At 35.6% G+C, this 27,434-nt stretch overlaps 2 protein-coding genes across 3 annotated transcripts; both read left to right on the top strand.

Moving 5' to 3' along the window:
* Positions 1-2,901: 2,901 nt before the first annotated feature.
* Positions 2,902-8,036, top strand: LOC147564443 (magnesium transporter MRS2-I-like). Of its 2 annotated transcripts, XR_015227341.1 has the most exons (12): positions 2,902-3,680; positions 3,770-3,799; positions 4,336-4,471; positions 4,703-4,824; positions 5,268-5,342; positions 5,977-6,204; positions 6,296-6,340; positions 6,791-6,835; positions 6,946-6,975; positions 7,127-7,246; positions 7,335-7,565; positions 7,825-8,036. XR_015227341.1 is itself a non-coding variant. In XM_086646335.1 (11 exons), the coding sequence occupies exons 1-11, from the start codon at positions 3,438-3,440 to the stop codon at positions 7,419-7,421; spliced, it is 1,161 nt and encodes a 386-aa protein (XP_086502461.1). In that variant the 5' UTR covers positions 2,902-3,437; the 3' UTR covers positions 7,422-7,601. The 2 variants fall into 2 exon arrangements, 1 of the variants encoding a protein (XP_086502461.1); XM_086646335.1 differs by lacking the exon at positions 7,825-8,036 and having other exon boundaries at positions 7,335-7,601.
* A 15,901-nt stretch (positions 8,037-23,937) lies between these two features.
* Positions 23,938-27,158, top strand: LOC147564442 (homeobox-leucine zipper protein HDG1-like). The gene is made up of 8 exons (XM_086674100.1): positions 23,938-24,125; positions 24,305-24,422; positions 24,539-25,216; positions 25,388-25,489; positions 25,572-25,784; positions 25,882-26,047; positions 26,143-26,498; positions 26,742-27,158. The coding sequence occupies exons 1-8, from the start codon at positions 23,944-23,946 to the stop codon at positions 27,156-27,158; spliced, it is 2,232 nt and encodes a 743-aa protein (XP_086530226.1). The 5' UTR covers positions 23,938-23,943.
* The last annotated feature ends 276 nt before the right edge of the window (positions 27,159-27,434 follow it).

Raw genomic sequence — 27,434 nt, 5'->3', positions numbered from 1 at the left:
CTTGGCTTTTTGGGACACAACTCTTTACAAGAGTTGGTTAGATAACTGGTAATGTCGGCTAAATTATAGACTGTTAGGTCTTGCTTAAAAGCTCGGAGAGAACGCCCTCCATCCGATCAGTACCAACGTGTGCCCACAGATGAGAAATCTGGCCGTTAGATGACAGCATAGGCGTAGCCCACCTGCTGCCCGACGTGGGGATGACTCAGTCTGTTGGATTTTTCTGATCCAAAGCATTAAGACGTCGCCCCGAAGAAATCCCGACAATCTTCACGCGTTACCGTTAGATCCACTTTGATCTCGCGGAGTGAACGCGAGTCGTCGAGATATAGGCGTGCTCTCTTCGCCCAATTGGTCCTCAAACTGACTTGTCCTATTTGCAACTCTAGTCTCTAACTTAATCGATCATCGTCCAAACTTTAAACTTGAATTTCTCATTCATCTGGAATCGGAATCGAGTAATTTTAGACTCTAAATGAAAAAGTTCGACGAGATGAACACAATGGTGTATTATGTTTCTGAGTTTGACGAGTCAGGCCGAGCCAAAATTGGCTCCAATTCTAACAATAAGGAGAAGGAAATAGAATTTGAGGCTCCCAATTACTAAAGTTTAATTTTGCAAATGGGTCAACAAGGGGTGGGTTAGACGGTGTGGAGGCCTTTAAACTCTCTTATTTTAAAATGTGTTCCATCTCTTATTTTTAAAAGTGTGGACTCTACATAAATTATAAGATGTGGTGGGCTTTTAAAATCTGCTACTAAAATGTTGCCCCTATCGTGTGGTGGTCCAAAACAAGGCTTTGCGTGCTTTGTGCCCTGACTTCATTATATCTTCTGAAAACCTCACAAGGTTGGTTTTGTGCAATTTGGATATAGGAAGGAAAAAGACAGGTATGTTAGAGGAAGGGAGATCAATAAGAGAATGTATAAACCCATCCATGTCAATTACATAAAGCTATGATCAAGCTCTCTAATTTGTGTGACATCCTTTCAAGACAAGAGACATTCTTAGAAGAATTAAATAGAAGATCATATCAACCCATTCATATCAATTACATTAGACTATGATAAAAAAGTATGCTCCCGCTTTGTTTTAGTTAATCTCTTTATATCTATTTGAGTTATGTATATATGTTCATGTATGTTATTTTGTTTAATCATAATCAGAATGATCGGAATTTGATTTTACCAATAAAATTTCTAACTGGAAGAAGATGAAGACTAAGGATGAATAACATGAAAATTGATGAGAGAGGACATTGATTGACAAAAGAAAAAAAATGCAAAAGGTTGTGATGGAAGAAAAAGAAAATTAAAATTACTGTCTTATATAATTGTTAAAAAAAATTGTTGTTTTAGCTTTTGAGAGTTAAGTGACAAAATAATAACGAAATTATTTAGATAACAAGAAGTTAATGACAAAAGGTGATTGAAATCAAACTTATTTGGTATTGGAGATCTTTTACATTGTTCCAGAGCCATTAGAAATATTACTTGGTGGGAAACCTACTTCCGCCCTTTTGCTCAAAGCAATGGATACAACATAGGTGTACGTTGTCAACGGTTGGCAGCCCAAGTGGTTCCAAGGTGTTGACATAAACTCCAGAAATCCCTGGAGGTCTCAGGTTCAAATCTCAGAAAAGGTGGAATCTTTGGTTATTTGATTTGGGATTATTAGGGTGTAAATAATGTAGTTGGGCTTTAGGCCATTGTCATGTTGGGCTATAGGCCCGGTTCTTGTTTCAGTTTGAGTGGCCAGTTATTGAGCGTATCACATCTTTGATGTATCAATGCCAAATGTAACGACATACGTTGATCGTAGTCGCCTTCCAAAAAAAAAAAAAAAAAAAAAAAAAAAAAAAAAAAACATAGGTGTACGTTGACTAACTTGCAATCGCTTTCCCATTCCCACAATATGAAAAGTACATTATTCTTTTTCCTTTCCTTCCAATTCTCTTTGTAACCATCAGACTGCTTAAAAATATCTTTGTTTTAGTTCCATACCACTTTAATAACAAAACAAAAAACTTTTTCTTATAACTCACTTTTTAGAGGAAGGGTAGATTATATTAACAAAATTAAACTGACTTTTGAAACCAATGGAAGACCCTCTGGTGGTATTCTTTTGTGGGAGGGCCTAAATACCCCGACCAAAGTGTTGTAGGCTCCCAGATTATACGTGGGACCTCTCACATTTTTTGCTTAAACTGAGGCCTACTGCAGTTTGGACGGGAGCCTTTAACCACAACTTTCGGGTATAAAAATATTATAGAAGCCCCGCGACAATATAAAATATTCAATAAGAGAAAAGGGGGAAAAAATCCATCCGTTAAATTTTCTTTTGCTAAAAAGATTCAACATTTTCTTTGATCCAGTCCCTTAGTAATATTTGCACGGGAGTTTAGAAGTTTGTGCACATATTCACACGAAGTTGGCAAAAATTTGACATAGATTTGGATAGGAAGCCGGAACTATGAACTTATTTATCCTGAAATCTAAATCTACAAAATTATTGAATCACAAAATATTGAGGTTTTATTTAATCAAAACCAAAACAAAAATTCAGCACATTCAACAAGATCTTTAAATTGTTTTGGAACTATGGGAAGAAATTGGGTGATGTTTTACACCATTACCTACTCCAAAGGCAGAGTGACTAATTTAACCTTCATCCTAATTTATATGTTACTAATCAAATTCATACTAATTTTGTTAATAAAAGATGTTTTGTCACATTGACTCCAAAAATCTACAATTCATAGGACATGAATAAATCACGAGTAAATACATGAATTGAATAAGTTCGTTAATTACCGTCATCACAAATCATACAGAGAGACCTTAGGCTATCTTGACCGCATGAAAACTTATTCGCACACTTACCTTATTTACGTTTATGAAACAAATAAATAAATGATAGATTATATTTCAATAACATCCGAATTTTGGAAGCCCCGTACTGTTTATATATGTTAGGAATATTCAATTTAAAAATGCCATAGGCCCCACTCCCCATGCCAAACAGAGAACAAGGCTAAAGTGCACTAGGGTGCGCACAGGTTAAGTAACTATCAAACAATTTTGTTTTTATTTTTGTTAGAGAAAGAAGAAAGAAATCATGAAAAAAGCCAGAGACATACAAATCTCTAGTAACTACCCAAGATTCCATTAATGGCCATCTCTTCCCCAAATCAAAACCCTTAATTCTCCCTCTCTCTCTCTCTCTGACTTTTTCTATTTAGATTTATAAACGTTTCCCGTTTAGGCAAGACATGATTGAGAATCAATTTATGTCTGTAACTGGTTAATAGTAGTATCAGATTCCCGATTTATTTGGAATTTCGCCCTTCCTGGTTTTCTAGGGTTTTTTTGGATCCCCTTTTTCGTCTTTCATCTTTTTGTATTGGACCCGTGAAGATTTGGAATGGTTAGAAAAGATGGGTCGAGAAGGGTTAATCGTTCCTGTGGATCCTCAAACAGCTCTTGTGAAGAAAACAGCAGCTTCAAGGAGTTGGATATTGTTGGATTGTACAGGTGAAGGAACAGTTTTAGATGTAGATAAGTATGCTATTATGCATCGTGTTCAGATTCATGCAAGAGATCTTCGAATTCTTGATCCTCTTTTATCTTATCCTTCTACCATTCTAGGTCGAGAGAGAGCTATTGTTCTTAATCTCGAGGTGAATTATTTTTTGTTTATTTAGTATTTCAAATTCCATATCTCTATTTTTTTTGTTTATCTAATTATGTTTTTTAATTTGATAAACAGCATATCAAAGCCATAATTACTGCAGAAGAGGTGAGGTTTAAATTGATTCATGGGTTTGTTTATTTTGAATAATGTGTGTACAATTTTACTAGGAAGAACACAATTTTGTGTATGTGAATACAACAATTGAGCTTCGACTTTCGTCTTCGTAGAAAACCCGTGAATGTTTTTGTTCACATTTTTGTCAAGAGAAGAATAAGATGTTTTTCGATTTCACTCATTCGTCAAATTTGCAAAAACAGATGACATAGAGAAGCTATAGTTATGAAGAACTAGGGAGCTATGTATGTTTCTCATTACGCTCATCGTTTTGCTTTCTGTTGGTTTGATTAACAACACGAGCGCTTTTTCCTAGTTGCAATGTGAAGGAAACTTGTGGGTATAATGCTTTACCTTCTTAGATTTCAACGTGTCGTGCTTTAGGAAAAAGTCAAAACAAAACTGTTTCATTTGCTTAGTTGGGATACAAGAGGAGGGTTCTTATGTAATTGAAACAACTCGGAAGTAATAGAAAATAAAGAATTAACTTACTCTCTGGAATTATGATTCTGCTTTATTCTTCGTAGGTGTTACTTCGAGATCCACTCGATGATAATGTTATTCCCATTGTTGAGGAACTTCGAAGGCGTCTACCTCCAGTAAATGCCATTCGACAGGGAGATGGGAAGGATCATAACGACGTTGAGGTCGGTGAAGAAGATGGTAAGTTAGAGTGAACTACACTAACTTTTGGCTGTTTATTACATTTCATTCTTCTTGTAATGTCTGTTGAAAATGATTTTCTTTGAGAAAAATAGTCTTGGTTCTTCTCTTCAAGGAGTATTTGCTCTTTTAGCTTTATCTTGCTTTGTTTATTAGACAAATGCACGAACAAATTCAATTTGGTTTGTGCTATTTTTAATATATTTCGGTGGTTCAAATCATGTAATGTAGAGTCTCCATTTGAATTCCGGGCGTTAGAAGTAGCACTTGAAGCCATATGTAGTTTCCTTGACGCACGCACAACAGAGTTGGAGACTGCTGCTTACCCAGCATTAGACGAACTAACATCCAAAGTAAGTGAAGATGCATTTCTTTATAATGTTGTACTTCAATCTGTTTTTGTTGATCTACGAAGGAGTTAAATAGTAATGAAGGAGCCACAAAGCCAGTTGTGGCACTGGTAATCCACTAATACTAGTACTGGAAAGAGTCCTTTGGAGACCTCAAGAATATTTTCTTGTAAAATGTAGTATTACTCAAAATGTTTATCAATGAAATGAAAAGGGGAAATAATAAGTAGTTATTTAGCTTAAACGCGACACCACGACTACCTAGGTATATATGGAATTTTGCTTTTTGTTATGTTGCGATTTATGTTTCTGAATCTGTCATTCTGTCAATTAGACTTCTGTTTGCTGTTTTGTAATTCAAACTTTTATTCCTCTGGATATTGAATTCTATTTTAATATCATATCTCTTTCTACACATCCAAGGTTAACAATTGGCATAACTGCAGATTAGTAGTCGTAATTTGGACCGAGTTCGTAAATTGAAGAGTGCAATGACAAGATTGACTGCTCGGGTGCAAAAGGTATGGCACTTCTCAAATATTGTGATAAAGTTTGTTCATGTGTAGTAACTGTAGTTACCTATACCCGTTTCTAGTATAGTGTTTTGCTTTTTGTGTACACTACTCAATTCAAGTCGGCCTTTTCGTTTAATCTGGTTAGTAAAAGAGCATGGCGTTGTTGTGACTGAGAAAGTACTAGTTGTTGTCAAATTCAACCTGTTCAAATTGCAAATTTTGTGCAAATACGATAGAATTTTTGAAACCGAGTATGACTTGAATTTGGAACTGACTCAATAAATTGAAAGCCAAGTTTTGTGCATTTAATCAAAGTCCGGTTGGACTTTTATATTAGATGAAAATTATTCTTGATTTTCCCGTCTTAATTGGATTTTAAGGTATTGATTGGAACATTGCAAAATATTGCTTTTTGTAGCTGTACAAACTTGTCTCTCGGCTGCAGCACTTTCTCATTGTCTTCTTTCCAGTCTGTATATAAAAATATTTCTTCGTCCAGTTTTCATTTTTTGTAGAAAAAGTTTCTTCGTCATTAAAAAATAAATGACTTTAAGGTGTCAGGTGTGTAGTTTGATTGTGGGTTGAAATGATAAGTAGGGAAACTGAAAGTAGAAAAACCTTTTCCTTTTGGTGTTTAAAGGTCAGAGATGAGCTTGAACAACTCCTGGATGATGACGATGATATGGCTGACCTGTACTTATCGAGGAAATTGGCAGGAGCATCTTCGCCTGTCAGTGGATCTGGAGCACCCAATTGGTTTCCTGCCTCTCCTACTATAGCTTCGAAGATATCAAGAGCAAGTAGGGCAAGCGCAGCAACATTCCGTGGAGATGAGAATGATGTTGAAGAGCTTGAAATGTTACTTGAGGTTGTCTCACTAATATATACGTATTTTAATCTTGCTTCTTTGACCTTGTTAGAGACTGAAGTCTAAACCTTTGGAACTTTGTGCGTTACAGGCATACTTCATGCAAGTAGATGGAACATTGAACAAATTGACTACGGTATGCATTACTCTGTCATGCCTCATTGAACAATCATGTTCCTTAATTACTAGTTTTTGTTTTTTTTGCAATTTCTATAGAGATGATTGAACCGTAGGCTACGAGGCTCGTGCAGATGCTATTTGTCACTTTCTTCTTTTTTGATAACTCCTCAATATCGCCTTGGTGGATTTTGGTCACATTGTTTCTTTTCTCTATTTAGCTGATTCTTGTTTGTTTTTCTGTGTTCATGATGTTTTAACATCATAAATTATTGAAAGCAATAAACTAAGCAAGAAATCAATTAGGTTTTGCGCCTCACAGCAGGCTTATTGCCTATTCAAGATTACTTTTCTCTTATCAAAGCGAACTGCCTTGAGGCTTAAATTTGTTCTATTAGAACATTGATTCATTCATGTTTGCCTGTTATAATTGACTTACTAAATAGATGACGTAATTTTGTTTTTGCAGTTACGTGAATATATTGATGATACAGAGGATTACATTAATATTCAGGTAACCACGTAATACTTTGAAGGTCCTTAAAACTACTGAAAGGGAATGTTCTTTGTGAAAGTTAATTGTTTTCCTTTTCCAAATATTATCTTTTTTCTTTTGGGTTTCAGCTTGACAATCATCGAAATCAGTTGATTCAGGTAACATACTTTGATCTCTCTCTGTCATTCCACTTCGTTTGTTTACCATTTTTACCCCTTGTATTTCACCGATTTCTTGATTTTCCCTTGACATTGCTATCCAAGCAATCACTTTATTGGATCATTTCAATCGTCTCCTTTGTTGGCACAGTTGGAGCTCTTCCTAAGTTCTGGTACTGTTTGTCTGTCCATATATTCATTGGTGGCTGGAATATTTGGTATGAACATCCCTTACACATGGAATGATAACCATGGATACATGTTTAAATGGGTAAGTAATTTATTTGCATGCCAAGAATACGTATCAGTCCTCTGACTTTATAATGATCATACTGATCATCTCCTTGACATGTTAACAGGTGGTCATCGGCTCGGGTATAACATGTGCTGCACTTTTTGTACTGATCATTTCTTATGCTCGGCACAAGGGTCTCGTTGGGTCTTGATATTTCTACAAATAAGCTTGCTTGGGTTAGTCTGGAAGAATCAAAAGAATTATATGTTATACTTCCCGTTTATATTGTCTCGTTGGTGCTCTCAAGTTTCAACCTGTTAGAAATAGAACTGTGCTGATTATTATCTACATTGAGGTCAGTAATAAAGCAAGAAATCTTGTTATATTTTCATTCGTTTCTGTCTTCTCCGAGTTGAATGCATCCATAACAAAACAGTCGCCATCCCAACCTCTATTGAGAACACATATGTCGACTGTTTTGTATATTAGAAGAGTTTAGAACTTGCATTGGTACAAATGTCCGAAATCTGAAGTTGGAGTTGTCGTTTACTTGAGGACTCTAATTTTTCTTGTTATACTTACTACGTTAGAAATTTTTGTATCTAATGTCACAGACGAAGCTGCAATCATTCCTCCAAAACCTTACCGCAGTTCGATAGAGATGGTTGACGTCTTGGTCCACCCTGATCTCAAGCATCAGTCAACTATGACCCTGTGAAAACTGCATATGCTACTATTTTGATTTTCAATATTAATTCTCTCTATATATACATACATATATGTGAATCATATAGCATTGTAGTTCAAGATTATTACTTGTAACTGATAACTTCAATATCTAGCAACTAACATGTTTTTCAACAAAAAAAAAAAGCAACTAACATGTTCAAAATTCAAGCTGCTCGGCTGCCCCTAAAGTGCTAGCAGACCGGCAATGGTTTTTTTTGAATTGTTCAGTGTGTGCCTCGAACCTTTGCCCTCTAGGGTGGAAAATTATACCTCTTACCACTCCAACCGATGGTTGTTGGTTAAATTTTTTTTTAAATTGTTCAGCGTGCCTCGCACCCGTGACCTCTAAAGTGGAAGCATATACCTCTTACCACTCCAACAAGGGTGCCATGGTTATTGATCTTGGAATACAAAAACTTAATCGTGTGGTTGGTTGTGGGATTCCTATCAAAAGTGAGATTTCGTATGGAATCAAGAATCCTTGGTCCTATTCCACTACCAATAATCTTAATAATCTTGAATCTTAAGAATTCCTAATTCTAAAATTTGTGTTGGACCAAAATTCCACCTATCCCACAGGATTTGATAGGATTTTAGATTAATAAATTTAGATTTCAAATTTAAAATAAAATATTTTCTACTAAAAAATAATTATTTTTAAAATATTTTTTTTCTAAAAATTGTTTTTTTTACAATTTTTTTTTAGGAAATTCAAAACTTTTTTTAAAAACAAATTTTTACTTAAAAATTGTTTTTTCTCCAAACTCGATTTTTTATCGAGAAAAAAAATTTCTCATGAAAATTGTTTTTTCGATAACTGAAATTTCCTGAAAATTTTTTTACTGCATGAAGACCGCTTTTTCCCGAATTATTTTTTTTAGGAAAAAAATCGGTATCTGGAAAAGAAAAGGTTATGAAATCTCGGTTATTAGGGGTTTTCAAAAAAAAAAAAAAAACTGCTTTCGGGAAAAATTATTTTTGAGAAAAAATCTATTTACGAAAAAAACTGGAAAAGCGGTTCTCGAAAAAAAATTTGTTAAAAGATGGAGGGTTCTCGAATGAAACGATATTTGAAAAACGAGTTTCGAAAACGTTTCTTTATACTGTTTTAAAGAAGCATTTAAAAATACTGAAATAATAACAAAACAGAGAAATTCTTATTAGTTGCCAAATAAATCAAGTTTTGGGGCACAACTTTATATTCTTTTGAGTTTGGGGCATAGACTAACATTGACGGTTTAAATTTAACTAGTTGTTCCTCTTAATGTTATAATTAATTATACTTTTGGTATTTCCCCTTAACATCCGCTTCGGTTAAACAAATAGTGGAACTTCTTCCCGCCGAAACCGAAAGAGGAGATGAGCTTCATCATCTCTAGGGGTGAACATCGGTTGGATAACCGACTTTTTCGGCCAATCTAAAGTCCAAACCGAAGGGTTCGGTTTTTTCAAATCTAAATCCGAACCAATCCGCTCATGGTTTGGTTCGGTTACCGATTCGAACTATGCTTGAACGGTTTGGATCGGTTGGATAACCGAACCACCTGTGATATTTTACCATATATAAAATTTCGCACTTTCGACTTAAAAACGCGGAACTAACTTAACTATTGAATTAAGCTACAACTCTCCACGCCATTTACTTCTGTTACATATGCATTAAGTTACGATATTAACAAACATGGAACTAACTTAACTATTAAATCTCAACCGTTCATCATTCCTATCATTTATATTTATATATATAATAACAATACATGGTTTGGTTTGGTTCGGTTTGTTCGGTTATTCGTCAACCAAATCCATAAACCGATCCAAACCACTCAGTTTTGCCATTTTAACATCCGAACCAATCCGGAATACTATTGGATCGGTATCCAAACCGTTGAAATCTGTTTGGATCGGATTGGATCGGTCGGTTTGATACTAAATGAACACCCCTAATCATCTCCTACCATTATTCTAGAAAGAGGAGATGAGCGTCTCGCCTAAACATAAAGAGGAGATGAGCGTTAAAAATTCGAAAAAATATTTAGGGCATTTCACGTGTGAGACAAACATAAGAATTTACTAACTGTAACTACCGTTACTTTTTGGATGAAAAAACTAGTCAAGATTAAGTCATGCCTCAAACTCAAAAAAAATCAAAATCGCGCCCTGAGTTCATCCGCCGATATTTATGTTTGCCCATTTTATAAAATAACTCAAAATATTACTTGGATTCATGAATCCGTAGAATCATGAACTCGAAGGACTCATAATTTCGTCACCCAAACACACCGTAAATGTTTGGGCATGTTTGGTCATACCAATAAAGCATTGGCCAGCATCCCCTGACGTGATTCTAAGAATGTGATATTGTAGTTTAATGTTTGGTTTGATAAGGAATTGCGATACAAGTTTTGACAGATTTCTAACTTTTAGTGAGTGGTTCGCATAAAAATAAGAATGCAACTTTCGGTGAAATTTTTGCTATACCATTGTTTAATTTACGTAGACTATGCTTCAACTTGTCATTCCAATATAGCTTTTTAGTACGATCTATTAAAATTCGACATAAAGTATGTATTGTGACACCAACTTAAGTAGTATTTAAGTAATTAATATCAAAACATTATGTCCATAAGTCCAGTGGCGGACCCATAAATTTGTCTTTGTGGGGGCACATTATTAAGAACTCTATGGAATTTAGTTATAAGTTAATTGTCAAAAAAAATATGTTAATTTCAAACTAATGATCTCTATATGTCATAACAACTCAACTCTTTCAACAAAAAAACTCAACTAATTAGACTGCGAATTCCAACTATAAATAATTAGGGTAAAAATTATATGAAAACAAATGTGTACGAATTATATGTTAATAAAAAGGTATCTTATCTTAAAAAAAATTAATAATTTATATTTTGTACGGAAGTTAAAGAAGAAAGAAAAGAGAAATAAGAGTGATTTCAAAAAAAAAAATATTGTAAGAAAAATATACATTAAAATAAAGGATGAAGAGAAATGAGTAAAATGGAGATACAAGAAATTCCATTACAAGTTGGATGAATTTTAGAAGAAGAAAATATATGAATTTACAAAATTATATGAACAAAAGAAAATTTGATTAAAAATTGTATTAAAAAGAAAGTTTGGGGTGCCAAAATAACAACTACAAAAAAGGTAGGAGTAAAAAAAACATGGTTAATTTTAAGGGTTATTTCCCTAATGGCCCCCTACTTTGTGACCAGCTTCCCGCCTGGCCCCCTACTTTACAAGAAATACCCATATGGCCCCCTTCCGTTATAACACCGTCACTCTCTCTCCTCCATCATGTTTTCTCTCTCTGCCAACTCACGCCACCTCATCAGGTGGCGTAACAGATGATGTGGCGTGAGTTGGCAGAGAGAGAAAACATGATGGAGGAGAGAGAGTGACGGTGTTATAACGGAAGGGGGCCATATGGGTATTTCTTGTAAAGTAGGGGGTCAGGCGGGAAGCTGGTCACAAAGTAGGGGGCCATTAGGGAAATAACCCTAATTTTAAACATTTTGCCCAAACAGTTATCAGCACCCCCATTTGGGTGTCTTTAAAACCACCCACAGTTCACCTAAAAATACATAAAGAGATTAGAATTGTGGGACTCGAGGCAGCAACCTATGCAGTAACAACTAACGGGCAAATCCACTGAGCTAAGCCTTTCATCTTGATAAGTTGGTCTAATTAGTTTGTTTTTATACGATTAACAGCAGGGAAAATTTAGTCTTGTAGGCATCTTCCTCTTGGAGCCGTGGGGGCACGCGCCCCCACAGGCCCCAACGTGGGTCCGCCCCATAACATTGAAAACAATGCATGATAATCCATAAAATAGGGTATAGAGTATGTAAAATATTTCTAGATGTAATGTTTGTGTATAGTTTGTGTATAAATCTATTACATACAATCTACAAGTAATTAACAAAAATAAGAATTATTGGTGCGGAGGAAATCTGTTGTTAATAAGAGACAACAAAAAAAGAGAGTAGCTATAGACATAAAGACACAAGATAGTGAAAGTTAGGGAATATAGAAAGAATGAAAGAAAATAAAAAGAGAAGAGAAAGAAGAGGGAAGAAAAGGGAGAGGGAGTGATTTATGCAAACACTGTTGGGATTGAATCCATCAGTAATTTAATGTTTGATCAAAGGATTATTTTGTCTATAAGTTTTATAAGACCTAATCGTGGGTAGTGAAAATCACAAACCCACCATTCCTTTTGGGTTCGTCGTTACGTCGTTCAGGAGAAATCATATTCTTCCGTAAACAAGATTCCTCATGCATTTTTGCAAACCTCCAAATTCTTGAGCAACACTAATGTAGAATGTGACTCCCAAAAAACACATTTCATTCCCACGTGACAAACATAAGTTAGTAGTTCATAAATGTGGGCAAAACTCCCAATAATAAATTGGGTTATTTTCCAAATAACCCCCAACTTTGTGACTGGTTTCCTGCCTAGCCCCCTACTTTGTCAAAAATATCCAGATGGTCTCATTTTTCAGATTCCGTTATAACACCGTTAACCAGTCATTATTTCTCTCTCCTCCATCTCATAACCTCTTTTTGCCACCTCACTTTCTGGTCACCTCATCGTCTTCACCGGCGAAGGTCGCCGACCGACCAATTTTCCAGCCGGCGACCTTCAAACATTAAGAAAAAAATTCTTTTTTTTTTTAAAAACCTCACCTCTCTCTAGATCTGCCCATTTTTTTTAGAGAGAGAAAAGAATTTTTTTTAATGTTTGGAGGTCGTCGGTCGGCGACCTTCGCCAGTGAAGACAATGAGGTGGCGAGAAAGTGAGGTGACAGAGAGAGGTTATGAGATGGTGGAGAGAGAAATAATGTCTGTTTAACGGTGTTATAAAGGAATCTGGAAAAGGGGATCATCTGGGTATTTTTGACAAAATATGGGGCTAGGCAGGAAACCAGTCACAAAGTTGGGGGCTATTTGGAAAATAACCCTAATAAATTAACCTTGTTTAGCAGCTCGTGCATATAGGACCAAAATATTACAGTATAACATATTCTCAATACTACAATAAATTAACCTTGTCGAGATGTTCGCATGTAAGTCCATAATCAACAATTAATTGACTAAAAATTTGAAACAATCACATATTTTGCCTTCGGATGGTAATGGAGATCAAGATAACCAAAAATTTGTGACTATATAAATTCCTAAAAGAAACCCTAAAAACTCATTTGACATAAACCTCACTTCAGACGAGTTTCTCTGTCTAGAATCATTTAAGAGAAACTTCTTTTTAAGTCCTAAAAGTCTCGATTTCAATGAGAAATTAACTACTTCAACAAAAAATTGCTTGATGATTCAGTGGAAATTTCATCTCCCTCTTCATCACATCTTGTTTATCTAAGCTACATAACGAAAAATAGTTGAAATAGAGTCAGATAAAGATAAGGGTATTCTTGTAATTGAATATTCAAAGTTTGGAGCTGAATTCAATTATATAATTTTTTGTGGTGCTTAAAGGCATAAAAGTATTTCTTGTCTTTTTGGCTAAGAAAATCAAGAAAATGGGCTTACGACCGATTTTCTGCATAAAGTAAGTAGAGCATAGAGAAATCATGATATTAGATTCTAAACTGTTGTACGAAGAAATTATCTTTTTTCTATCATGTTAGGCTAGTCATGCTCACTAAAAGTATTTGTTCCGCCCCAATGATGTTAGATAAATTTGTCCACCAATAAAAGTAGATTCTTAGACTAGAACATAAAAATGAAATTTTAAAATAGAAAATTTCTTCTGCGACTTATTTTCTTCAAAATACATTTGGATCCATCTATGGTTTTCATCTACTATTGAATTATCTTGCACTTTGTTCAATTTTTATTTGTAATAGTTTTGATGTACGAAAGGCCCAGATTCAAATTACGCAAGGGACTTCCAAATTCCCAACCACAACCTTGACTCTAAAATGCAAGAAGGAAGTGTTGCCACTTAAGTATTTAGGACGGTCGTTACATGGCTCACCTAAGAAGAACTTTTGGGATTCAATAGTTGAACGAATCCAAAAAACTAGCCATATGGAAATGTAAATATCTCTTAAAGGGTGGAAGGTTAGTTCTGTTGTAATGGGGGTCGATTTTGGCTCGACCCGACCCATCAAACATAGAAACGGAATGCGGCATTGCGTTCGTCTCGTCAGCTCTTCAACTTAGAGCCAAGAATCGCTCTAATCCAATTTCGGATGAATGAGAAATTCAAGTCTAAAATTTTGACGAAGTTCGGTTAACAAAGGACTAAAAAGGCAACGAGAAAATTCCATTTAGGGGGAATTTGGGCGAAGCAAGCGCGTCCAGATCTGGACGGCTCGAGTTCAACCCGAGCGCATCTAAGGGTCGCACGATAATTGTCTCGGGATAGCGTCGGGAATCTACCAGGAGCATTGGATCTTTGCAGATCCAACGACCCACGTTATCCCTGCGTCGGGATTAAAGTGGGATCTCACTAGATATCCATCCATCTAACGGTGGCTAGGTCCATCTATTGGGCACTCTTCGAGAAGAATCTAGTATCATCCAAAGGTAGGTGTTCCACCGGAGTTATTTAGCCGAATCAGACGCTTTAGATTGCCACTGACTCTAAATAAGTAGTTATTTCAAGTTAAGTCAGCCATTTTGAAGGGATTTATGTCCATTGGCCCCAAAAGACACATGTGCCTATTCGATTCCTATATATATAAACAAACCAAAATCATTCCATTCTTCATCCAATTCACTCTCTTCTTCTCTTTTCTTCTCTTCTGAAATCAGTATTTCGGTGTGTCTGGAATATAATTCTGAATTCAAAAATATTCAAGTATATTTAGAATTCTGAAGAAAGAAGTCTTCGAGTGAATTTTGTCTATTCTTTTCTGTTTTTCTCTTCTATATCAGTGTTCTGGTATGTCTGGAATATAATTCTGATTTTAGAAATATTCTAGTGTGTCTGGAATTCCGAAGAGAGAAGTATCCAAGTGAAGTTATAACATTCAATTGTCTAGAAGATCCATTTCATCAGTTCAAGAGCTTATATTATTGACGAAGGTTCGCTTGCTTTCAGAATATAGAAGTACCATCTGAAATTCTGAAAGGATAGTGGTTGTATCTCGAAGGCAGACGCCCTAACCGTTGGTACTGTTACGGGGGTGTAAAATGTCATAAGGAAAGAGAACTTATCTCACCTGCTCCATAAATCCTTCTTCTTACCCTCCATTATTTTGTCTATCTTGGTTAATCCGAAAGAATGATTACTAGTAAGTCAAAATCTGTTTATTGTCTATCTCTCTATAACTTAGAGAAAGGAAGTTCCCTACTTCAGTCCAGACTCTGTCTTAATAAAGACAAAACATAGATAAAATGAACTCGACTCATAACCAGATAAACAACAAGTTCTAATCAAAAGTACCTTATCTGTTGTACCTCTTTACTTTCTCTCTATCTTTTTATAATTTCTTGCAATGTTGTTGGAACCGCTGAAAAATTATTCATAACTTTTATTGGGGCCACTCATATGACTCCAAAAAAATTTGGGAGATTGCACAGAGAAAACTCTGCAAACTGATAAAAATGGGGGCTTAGGAATCAAAAGTTTATCATGCATAAATAAATCATTACTTGGTAAATGAGAATGGAGGTATGGTTGCTAGATATAAATATAAACGCCATTTAAGAATTCCAAGTTTGCTATTATTTGTAAGTTCAAGGCGCCTTGGAACATCTTGAAGAGAACGAGTAAGGAGAATTGCGAAGATGAAGAGTCCTCTGTCAAGGAAGTAGCAACTAGCAACATCAAGGACAACTCTATGCATCTCAAGCTTCGAAGCACTACAAAAAATATAGACATTAGGTACGGTCAGAAACCGTCCCAGAACAGATATACCGCCAATAGATACTGGGGACGGTTTAAGTGGAGTCCCAAATGTTATGTGAGATAGTTTTTCCGGCGGATGGTATCTGACCCAAATACTGTGTTTGGGACGATATCCATCTGTCCCTATATTAACTGTTGTTAGGGACAGAAAAACTGTCCCTAAAAGTTTGAGCATGTAGGACAACTGACTCTAAAAGTTTGGCATGAAATTTGTGTAGCATATTTATTTTGAAAAAGAAAATTACATCCCAGGCTTAAAAGGCTATTAATTCACTAAAAAAATCCAAACAAATTTATCACTTCATTACCTTCCCCTAGAATTTTACGTATTGTATTAATAAGGAACTAACGTACATAAATATATGCAACACACTATATTCATATTACTGATCTCAATATTAAATTATCGTAACAATGCTAAATTATTTATAATAATGTCAAATTGTCGACAACAATGCCAAATTTCGATAAAGAATCGGGTTTTCGCTTACCATCAAGACAAATTTTCTTCGGTTATCCATCTTACAAATGCTTCCAATTCGTCATAAGGAAATGAGGGAAATTCCTCCATTTGTTGTCACAAGTACTTTAGTACAATGGCGTACAACGTACTTACTAGCAAGCATCCTAAATGGGAAATTGTAGGAAACAAGAATTCTAATTAGTTGAAGTCTAAATCTTATAAATGAGGTAAAATACAAGTGTCCGCAAGAAAGCAATCAAGAAGTTAAAGCATAGCAGAATCACTAAAGTTCTCGACTCTAAAGAATTGTAGCAACGGTAGTAATAAAACTAGGAGTGAAGGATCTAACCGAGACGGGTAAAAGAAGACAGCCCTTAGTGTTACCAATACTTGTAAAATATATCAGAGTAGAATCATTAGATGAACAAGGAAAATTCTTAACCGATATAAGTTTTCAATTAAAAGCATAAATAAAATACAACTGCTTAAGCTCATTTTGAGAACCAATGAGTAGTGTTCATCTAAATTAATATGGCAAGGGAATGTATAACAAAATCAACTAACGAAGTTTAATTATACTTAACTTGCCAATAGTAAAGACTTAGTACGAGTTAGATGTTATGCGTCGATGATATCTATCCAACAATGTAATGCAACAATAATGCTTTACAAACATAGAACTATATATGTACACAACCAAAAAGGTGAGCATAACAACGATCATACAAAAAACAAAGAACTCCAAAACCTGTGTCTCGTTTCTAAATAGCTCAAGTTCTTATAGACAATTTATATATTTGATAACCGTGAAAATAGTCAATTTAACATAAACTATTATGCAGTTAAACATTATCCAAGAAACTACGACGATGCTCAATTAAGCATAAAAAGCAACAACATGCCGGGAAATATCATGACTCAAATGATCTCGATCGGATTAAATATTCAACTTACAAGATCCATGAAATATTCAACTTACAATGAAACTGTTAGGAAAAATAACCTAATTAACTTGTTCAGGAATATGAAGATAAACGATGTGAAAGTAAAAGTAGAGACACCAAGATTATTTAACGTGGCAAAAAACCTCTCCAAACTAGAAGGTAAAAAACCACGGGACCTAGTCCAGAAATCTTCCACTATGATTAAATAATGGGTTACACAATTCTTCACCAACCCTATGGTGGATAAACCAATTGTTCAAGATGTGTAGAAACACTCTTGGATAACAATTCTTCCCTAAACAAATAGAGGATTAACCAACTCTTCAAGATGTGTAGAAACACTCTCGAATAACAACTCTTCACCAAAACTATGGTGGATAAACTGAACAAAGAAACAAAGAAATAGAAATCTCTTACTCCTTAGGATTTGAACAAATCCTAGATTACTAAAGGTTGAAGAAGATAACCACAAACTAAATTGCTTCACAAGATTAATAATCTTCTTTTCTTCAAACCAATATTCTTCTCTTTCAATCTGTCTTGAAAGAACCACTTCAGAAATCTCTCTTTCTCTGACTTCTCTTTGTTCTGGAAGTTGTTGTGTATAATCTCTTCCCTTTCATTCCCTTTTATAATGATAAATAGGGAGGTTTACCAATAGAAATAGGAATTCCTTTTTAGGCTTGAAAAAATAGAAGTTTCTATTTTTTTCCCTAAACAAGGAATAAGGAAAATCCTATTCCAACTAGGAGTCCTTTTATTATAAGGAGGGACCCCGACAAACTCCCCCTCCCGACTTATGAAGAGAGACCTACCATCCCCAAACCTGCAACACTGCTACATAGCCCATGTTTGCCTTTGGGTAATGGTTTTGTCATCATATCTGAACCATCGTCAGTATGAATTTTCTCGATCTTCAACACATTGTCTTCAAGAACATCTTGGATCCATTGGTATCTCACATTTATATGCTTCGACTTTGAATGGAAACTAGAATTCTTACTGAGGTGGATGGCACTCTGACTATCACTATGAATAACATAATTATCTTGTTTCATACCAAGTTCTTCTAACAGCCTCTTCATCCATAACATCTCCTTGCAACATTCTGTAATGGCAATATATTCTGCCTCTGTAGTAGATAAAGCTACACACTTTTGTAATTTAGATTGCCATGACACTGCTCCCCCTGAAAATGTAAATAGGTAGCCTGATGTGGACCTTTTGGAGTCTACATCTCCTGCCATGTCTGCATCTGTGTAACCGACTAATACTGGCTTATCATTACCAAAACATATACGAGCTTTAGACGTACCTCTAAGATACTTCAGAATCCACTTCACTGCTAACCAATGCTCTTTGCCTGGATTAGCAAGAAATCTGCTTACTACTCCAACTGCAAATGCAATGTCCGGTTTTGTACACACCATTGCATACATCAAGCTTCCTACAGCTGAAGCATAAGGAATTTTCTCCATTTCTTCTTTCTCACTTTTAGTTGATTGACACTGATCACGAGTCAACTTGAAGTGACTGGCTAATGGACAGCTCACTGGTTTTGTCTTGTCCATATTGAACCTTTCTAGAACCTTTTTAGAACCTTCTCAATGTATCTTTCTTGTGATAGCCAAAGTTTTCCAGCTTTTCTATCACGAGAGATATGCATGCCAAGAATTTGTTTTGTTGGACCCAAGTCTTTCATATCGAAATACTTGTTTAGTTCCTTCTTTAACCTGCTAATTTTATTAGCATCTTGAACAACAATCAACATATCATCAACATAAAGCAGAAGTATAATCAAATCTCCATCAGGAAATTTATGAACGAAAACACAATGATCTGAAGTCGTCTTGTGATACCCTTGATCCTTCATGAATGATTCAAACTTTTTGTACCACTGTCTTGGTGCTTGTTTTAGCCCATATAAACTCTTCTCTAACTTACAAACCAAGTGTTCCTTACCTTTAACTTCAAACCTTGTTGGTTATTCCATATACACATCTTCCTCCAAGTCACCATGAAAGAAAGCGGTCTTGACATCTAGTTGTTCAATTTCTAGGTTCATACTGGCAGCCAATCCCAATACTAACCGTATAGAGGACATCGTCACCACCGGGGAGAAAATCTCATCAATTAAATACCCTTCTTTTGCCCAAATCCTTTCACCACTAGGCGTGCCTTATACCGTGGTTGTGAATTTCTTTCTTCGGTCTTGATTTTGAACACCCACTTATTTTTAAGAATTTTCTTATTCTTAGGTTTTTCAACCAACTTAAAAGTGTTGTTCTTATGCAATGATTCAATCTCATCTTGCATAGCTTTCAACCACTCCTTCTTGTGTTCATTATCTAGGGCTTCTTCATAACACTGTGGTCCTCCACTATCTGTAACCATCACATACTCGTGAGGAGGATACCTGGTAGATGGTGTTCTCTCTCTAGTCGATCTTCTCAATTCAGCTGGTGGTTCATGTTGAACTTCCATTTCTTGCACAACATCATCACCCATAGGAACATCTTCATGAGCTTCATCTTCATGATTTTGTTCTTCACCTGCATTATCATGCATAACCTTAGAAGAGATATGTGGATCTAGATCAATGAGATCATTACTATGATTCTCATGCTTCTCAACTTTCCCGAAGTCCTCAATAGTTTGATTTTCAAGAAAGACCACATCTCTACTTCTAGTAATCTTCTTATCGACTGGATCCCATAACCTGTATTCGAATTTCTCATCTGCATACCCTAAAAAGATGCATTGCTTGGCTTTATCATCAAGTTTTGCTCTTTGATCTTTAGGTATATGCACAAAAGCCCTGCAACCAAACACCCTTAAGTTTTATAACTGACTTCTTTCCCAGCCCACACTCTCTCAGCTACATCTCCATCCAATGGTGCTGAAGGTGATAAATTAATCAGATAACATGCAGTACGCATTGCTTCACCCTAGAAGCTTTTAGGCAGCTTTGCTTCTGAGAGCATACATATGATCCTCTCCACAATAGTGCGGTTCATGCGTTCTGCTACACCATTTTCATGTTGTGGAGTTTTGGGAATTGTCTGTTCATGTCGAATACCATGGGTTTCGCAATACTCTTCAAACAACTCGATGTATTCTCCTCCATTGTCAGTGCGAATGCACTTCAATGATTTTCCTGTCTCCCGTTCTACCATGTTGTGGAAATTCTTGAAAACTACAAGTACCTGATCTTTGGTCTTTATGGCATATGCCCAAACTTTTCTAGAAGCATCATCTATAAAAGTAACGAAATACAAAGCACCACCAAGTGTTTTGACCTTTAAAGGTCCACAAATCAGAATAAACAAGCTCCAAAACATTGAATTTTCTTTCAGATGCATTCCTTTGAAAGGAAACTCTATGTTGCTTTCCTACTAAACAATGAGAGCAAGTGTTTAAATTTATACCTTTCATGTTCGGTAAGTCTTGTCGTTTAACAAGGATTTGAAGTCCCTTCTCGCTCATGTGCCCGAGTCTTCTATGCCAAAGATCAGTGGAAGAACCTTTTTCAACTGTATTCAATTCTTCTTTACACAGTTTTACATGAGTCCTGTATAAAGTACAACACTTCTTCCCCCTTGCTATCACCATTGACCCTTTTGTGAGCTTCCACTTTCCATCACCAAAGTGATTGTGGTACCCTTCATCATCTAATACTCCGGTAGAGATTAGGTTATATCGAAGATCTGGTATATGCCTCACATTCTTAAGAATCAATGTACTCCCTGTGCTCGTCTCAATTTTCACTTCTCCAATTCCTACGATTTTTGAGAAACCTAAGTTTCCCATCCTGACTTTGCCAAGGTCACCAGTTCTGTAAGAGTTAAAGAAATCCTTACATGGAATAGCATGATACGAAGCACCTGAGTCAACCAACCATGTTGTTTCTAGTTCTGACTCAGCCATACTTAAGCAAGTGTCTCCACAACCTGAGAGTAAGATAATGTCATCACCTGATGCAACTGCCGCAACATTATCTTGTTTTTCATCATCCTTTTTATTTTCCTTCTTTGGTTTCCTGCAATCACTCTTGTAATGACCCATTTTTCCACAACCAAAACATCTAACTTCTTTCTTTGGTTTTGATCTCCCCCTTGACTTATCACGGTTATGAGGTTTTTTACTTTTACCTCTCCCCCGTCTTTCTGTAACAAGTGCCTCTGAATGAGACTTGTCTGACGATGATTTCCTTCTTGTTTCTTCATTCAACAAACTATCTGTTACGTGATTCATACGCATTATGCCATCAGGAGCAGAATTGCTAAGAGACACCACCAATGTCTCCCAACTATCTGGTAAAGAATTTAGAAGAAGTAAGGCCTGCAACTCATCATCCAAAACTAACTTCATTGCAGAAAGCTGATTTACTAGACTTTTCATCTCATTTAAGTGTTGTTGATCAATTGAGGTTCCTTCTCTATATTGTAATTTTCTTAGCTTTCTGAACAAGTAAGCCTTTTTGGCAGCTGTCTTCTGATCATATAATTCTTCTAATTTCCTCCATAGACTAAAAGCGGAAGTCTCCGTCGATACATGATGAAAAACACTGGGTTCTACCCATTGTCGAATAAATCCAACAACCTTACGATCTAATACCTTCCAGTCTTCTTCATCTATCTTCATCGGTTTTGTACCGTGATTTTCAATGGGTGCAGCTAGGTCTTTGCAGTATAACAAATCTTCCATTTTTACTTTCCACATCAAATAGTTTTCTCCATCTAAACTAATCATGCGATTAGTATTCACTTCCATATTTCTGAACAATAAATCTAACCCTAGCTCTGATACCACTTGTTAGGTAAAATAACCTAATTAACTTGTTCAGGAATATGAAGATAAACGATGTGAAAGTAAAAGTAGAGACACCAAGATTATTTAACGTGGCAAAAAACCCCTCCAAACTAGAAGGTAAAAAACCACTGGACCTAGTCCAGAAATCTTCCACTATGATTAAATAATGAGTTACACAATTCTTCACCAAACCTATGGTGGATAAACCAATTGTTCAAGATGTGTAGAAACACTCTTGGATAACAATTCTTCCCTAAACAAATAGAGGATTAACCAACTCTTCAAGATGTGTAGAAACACTCTTGAATAACAACTCTTCACCAAAATTATGGTGGATAAACTGAACAAAGAAACAAAGAAATAGAAATCTCTTACTCCTTAGGATTTGAACAAATCCTAGATTACTAAAGGTTGAAGAAGATAACCACAAACTAAATTGCTTCACAAGATTAATAATCTTCTTTTCTTCAAATCAATATTCTTCTCTTTCAATCTCTCTTGAAAGAACCGCTTCAGAAATCTCTCTTTCTTTGACTTCTCTTTGTTCTGGAAGTTGTTGTGTATAATTTCTTCCCTTTCATTCCCTTTATAATGATAAATAGGGAGGTTTACCAATAGAAATAGGAATTCCTTTTTAGGCTTGAAAAAATAGAAGTTTCTATTTTTTCCCTAAACAAGGAATAAGGAAAATCCTATTCCAACTAGGAGTCCTTTTATTATAAGGAGGGACTCCAAAACGACTAAGTTGTATAAAATATACAATTGTTAGATTATTAATTTACCGGCAACCCTGACTAAAAGAAGGGATCTAGTTTGTCGACGAGAAGATCCCCTAACCGGAAGAAGAGATGAAGTTAACAATTTTGCTAGTGAACCGCGAGGAGAAGAGATGGAGTTAACCGCAAGAAGGCTGAGAAGGTAGGGATTTGTGTATTTAATAATTGGGACATAAATGTTTATTATCTAAAATAAATTTCCAATTTTACGCATTTACGAGAATAAAATTAGACATTCGTGTAAATAAGATATTCGTGTAAATTAGACATTCGTGTAATACCTAATGTACTTATAAACAAACAATTTAAGTTAAAAATAATGGAATCAGTAAAATATCACAACAATCTTGAAAAATTGGACTTTGTTAAAATTAGAAAGAATTTACGACTTCTAGAAGTACATATAAAGAAAGGACAAAATGTTAAAAACAATGGAATCAGTAAAATATCACTACGATCTTGGAAAATTGAGTTTTGTTAAAATTAGAAAGAATTTATGACTTCCAATGTACATATAAAGATATTACAAAAGAAATTTGTAAAAAAATCTGTCTGTACACAATAGATTATTAGGACAATCTTTAAGATTATGTAATAGAAATTGCAATAGAATCTCCAAGTCCAAAATAGTTTGACCTAAAATAATATTCACCTTAGGGTAGGTAGTGAGAGAGATAGGCTCAAAAATGTTATAAATATTGAACCATGCATGTACATTTTCTCATCAATACTTTGAGAGAAGGTTAGGAAACCATTAAAGATAGTTTCAATTTGCTGAGATCTCTTGTTATTCAGAAGACATTTGACATTTCTAGTGAAGTCTAGTTTGTGGAAAGAGAAAGAAAGTGAGGAGTCAAAAAAGTGAAGTCAACCACAGAGTATGGCTTTTTGTCTAATACTATAATTTTTCTGCAATATTTTTCTCAGATATGATGGGGTTACTCATTAGATTACTCAGAGGATGACCAGTCCACTCATATATCTGAGGATGACCAGTCTTCTGAGTAATCCAATGTGTAACCGTAGCATTCCCTATTTTTCTCTGAATATTAATTATTTTAATTACTTTGTTGTATTGTTATTTCCACATAAACATATAAAAGCAAGAAAAAGATATGGATGGACAAGAACTCAGCCCAAACGGCGAAAATTCAGACTCTGGTTTTCTTGGAAGATCTAGCACAGGTGATGAAAACAATAACAATAATGAATTATTTGAAGATGGTCAAGAAGGAAACAAAGGACAAAAAAGGGCGTACAATCGTCTTACTTCTCACCAAATTGAGGAACTTGAAATGTAAGATTTTAATATTTTCTCCATAAAACAACTCACACTTACTATAGGAAAATGCTAGGGTTACTCGCTGGATTACTCAGAGGATGACCAGTCTACTCATATAGCTGAGGTGGCCTTTTGAATTTTTGACCAAAATCTTCTTCTGTCTTTGAGATTCTTCTTATTTTTGCCTATGTTAGTGCTTTCCAAGAATGCCAATATCCTGATGAGCAGGCAAGAGCAGAACTTAGTACGAGGCTTTCATTGAGGAGTACGCAAGTAAAATTCTGGTTTCAGAATAGGAGGACTCTGTTTAAGGCAAGATTAAACCCTCCCCCTGGCTGTTATTTTCTTCCTTTAGTTGTTGTTTGTGGACAATTTTTGGTTTATTTTATGAACTGAATGAAACTAACGAAAAAAAAGTGTGAAAACAGGTTCAAACCGAACGTCTTAAGCATGAAAAGCGTAAACAAGAGAGTAGAAAGCTTAAAGAGGAAAATTTTGCGCTAAAGCAGTTGTCAACAAACCCTATTTGTAAGGAATGTAGCGGCCCTGCAACGTTAAGCTCCATTTTAATGGAGAACCATTATCTTAGAGATGAGAATGCCACTCTCAGGAGAGAACTAAAACGAGTTTGTGACCTTGGTGGCATCTCGACCTTACCTTCTGTTGATGCAATACTCTCTTCAGCATCAACTGCAGAATTAGACCTCGATGTTGGTATTAATGGGGTTGGTTTGTTGAGTCCTGCACGCGCCAATATTTCAATAAGAGATGATTTTAGCGGGAGTTCTTCAAGTTCATTTCCGATGTCATTCCAAACGTCGCAACCAATGCAAGTTTGTTCAGTACAAGAATTTGAAAAACCAATTTATCTTGAACTTGCAATGTCAGCCATGAATATATTGGTTACAATGGCAAATACTAACGAGCCCCTTTGGATTCCTCCTGGTTTTGTGGGAGGAAAAGAAACACTAAATTGCGAAGAGTACGTGAGGGTTTTTCCGCCTTGCATTGGACCCAAACCTAATGGATTTGTAACAGAAGCAACCAGAGACACTTGCTTGGTGATTGGTAAGAGCTCGACTCTCGTCGGGTCATTAATGGACACGGTACGCTTCATTTAATCACATTTTATGCTACACATCTAAATCAAGATGAAGTACTAGTTCTTGAAGTTTTCATAATTATTGCTTAAAAGAGTTCTAACTTTAATCTTGCATTAAAGTTAATAACATTTTATGCTACAATTAATCACATTTTTTTTGCTACAATTGGATTAGTTTCAATGGAAGGAAACATTTCCGTGTATCATTGCAAAAGCTGGGAGGACCGAAGTAATTTATAGCGGTGAGGGTGGAACAAGAAATGGTGCTCTTCAAATGGTAAATTCTATATACGAAACTTATTGATGCGACTCTTGTTTCTAAAGAAGCAAAATTTAATTCATATTCGTTATATCTATAGATGAATGCAACGTTTCAAGTTATTTCACCTCTAGTCCCACTTCGCGATGTAAAGTTTATTCGTTTCTGCAAACAACATGAGCAAGGAGTTTGGATAGTGGTTGATGTTTCGGTTAACGTCATCCAAGAGGCCTCGAACGTACCCAGATTCATGAAATGCAGGAGGCTTCCTTCTGGGTGTATTATTCAAGATTTGTCCAACGGGTCCTCTAAGGTATTTGACAAAGAGCACTTAACAATATATATTCGATTTTGTTATTTTTTTGCTTATATCTCCAATATTGGTTGATCAAATTGGTAAGTACATGCAGGTTACATGGATTGAACATACAGAATATGATGATGGTGCTATTCATCAACTTTACCGACCATTACTGAGGTCGGGTATGGGTTTCGGAGCACAAAAATGGCTTGCTGCTCTCAAAAGACAATTTGAGAGCTTTGCAATTCTAAAAAGCCCATCAACATATCATTCTGGTACGTGCTTTCGACAAGATCCCTTATAATTAGCAGTCTTGTTTAAGCAAATAATTTAACCGCTCTAATTTACTATTACTATTTTAATGGTGAAGGGACAACGTATGATAGAAATCGAAGCATGTTGAAACTGGCGAGGCGGATGATGATGACTTTTTATGACGGGATATGTCCGGCTACATCAAATCATTGGAATAATATTTATACACCAAATATGGGTGAGGATGTCCAGATTATGACACGGAAGATTATTGTACCTTCCGGTAGCGTGGTGAGTGCTGCAACATCGGTTTGGATACCCGTTTCACCAGACTTGGTGTTTGGTTTCTTAAGGGATTTAAGACTAAGAACCTTGTGGGACTTTCTAATTAGTGATCCAACCATCAGAGAAATATCCAGTGTTGTTAAAGCACAAGATCCTAGGAATGTGGTCTCTGTTCTTTGTGCTAATGTGAGTTTTTTCCCTTTCTGCTTAGGTTAAACTGACAATTTTTTCTACTGTTTAAAACGATCATTTTAACATTACCAACGCTATTTTATCATTTTATGTTTTTTCTTCTTTGTTGGTAAGATTTAGCTTTTGTTAGAAAATCTTTATGTCCATTTTTGTCAACCATAAACTTTTCTTTTTTACATACATTACAAGTTTTGTTGTTCTTTCGAGACCTAATATTTTAACTAAATTACATTTCAGTCCAGTACTTCAGAAAGCGGTTGCAGCCTCCTATTGCAAGAGACATGCATAGATTCAACTGGTTCAAGTCTAGTGTATGCGCCCGTTGACGTACTAGACCTTGATAAAACAATAGACGATCGCAATCCTACTTTTCCAGACTTTCTTCCATCGGGATTCGTGATCATACCAGATGGTAATGACACTACTACCGGTTATGGTGGCGGTGATTTTGTGGTTACAGGTGGTGACACTGGTTTTGGTGGTGCGAGCAGCAGCTCCTCTACCACACAAAGTGGTGGTTCAATAGTGACAGTGGCATTTCAAGTCTTGGTGGGTACTTTACCAGGAGAGGAGATCAATATGGCCTCGGTAGCGACTACAAGTAGCATCGTATCTTCAACTCTAGGGAAGATAAGGGCAGCCCTTAATTGCTAAATATAAGTCCTCTTTTGATCTAAATAAGAACTAATTAGTTTTAAGGTTGAAGTTTGTTTTAAAAAAATTGGAAAGAAAATGGAAACTCAAGTAGGTATGGATTAAAGCTGAGTCAAAAGAAGAAGGAAAATGGTTGAAGATCATGCTAAGGGGTGTTTGGTTTGCAGGTTGAATTCTAAAGAAGAAGGAAAATGGTGTGGGATTTGACTCTTGAACTATCATGTACCAATTTGGTGGACCATGAAAAAAAATTTAACTTTTAAAGAAGGATTCAGG

This window comes from Eschscholzia californica, unplaced genomic scaffold (genome assembly GCF_041429995.1).
Source record: "Eschscholzia californica isolate CP2 unplaced genomic scaffold, dmEscCali1.0.p SCAF_1, whole genome shotgun sequence".
In the NCBI taxonomy this organism is placed as follows: Eukaryota; Viridiplantae; Streptophyta; class Magnoliopsida; order Ranunculales; family Papaveraceae; genus Eschscholzia; species Eschscholzia californica.
The sequence above is the reverse complement of the archived record's forward strand: the minus strand, read 5'-3'. Positions and strand labels throughout refer to the sequence as shown.

Bases quoted from the DNA above. Each gene is read 5' to 3' on its own strand.
- LOC147564442 (XM_086674100.1), top strand. From the start codon at position 23,944: ATGGATGGACAAGAACTCAGCCCAAACGGCGAAAATTCAGACTCTGGT. The intron at 25,785-25,881 runs GTATTTGACAAA...AAGTACATGCAG, and splicing joins TGTCCAACGGGTCCTCTAAG to GTTACATGGATTGAACATAC. The intron at 26,048-26,142 runs GTACGTGCTTTC...TTAATGGTGAAG, and splicing joins CCCATCAACATATCATTCTG to GGACAACGTATGATAGAAAT.
- LOC147564443 (XM_086646335.1), top strand. From the start codon at position 3,438: ATGGGTCGAGAAGGGTTAATCGTTCCTGTGGATCCTCAAACAGCTCTT. The intron at 3,681-3,769 runs GTGAATTATTTT...TTTGATAAACAG, and splicing joins CTATTGTTCTTAATCTCGAG to CATATCAAAGCCATAATTAC. The intron at 6,976-7,126 runs GTAACATACTTT...TTGTTGGCACAG, and splicing joins ATCGAAATCAGTTGATTCAG to TTGGAGCTCTTCCTAAGTTC.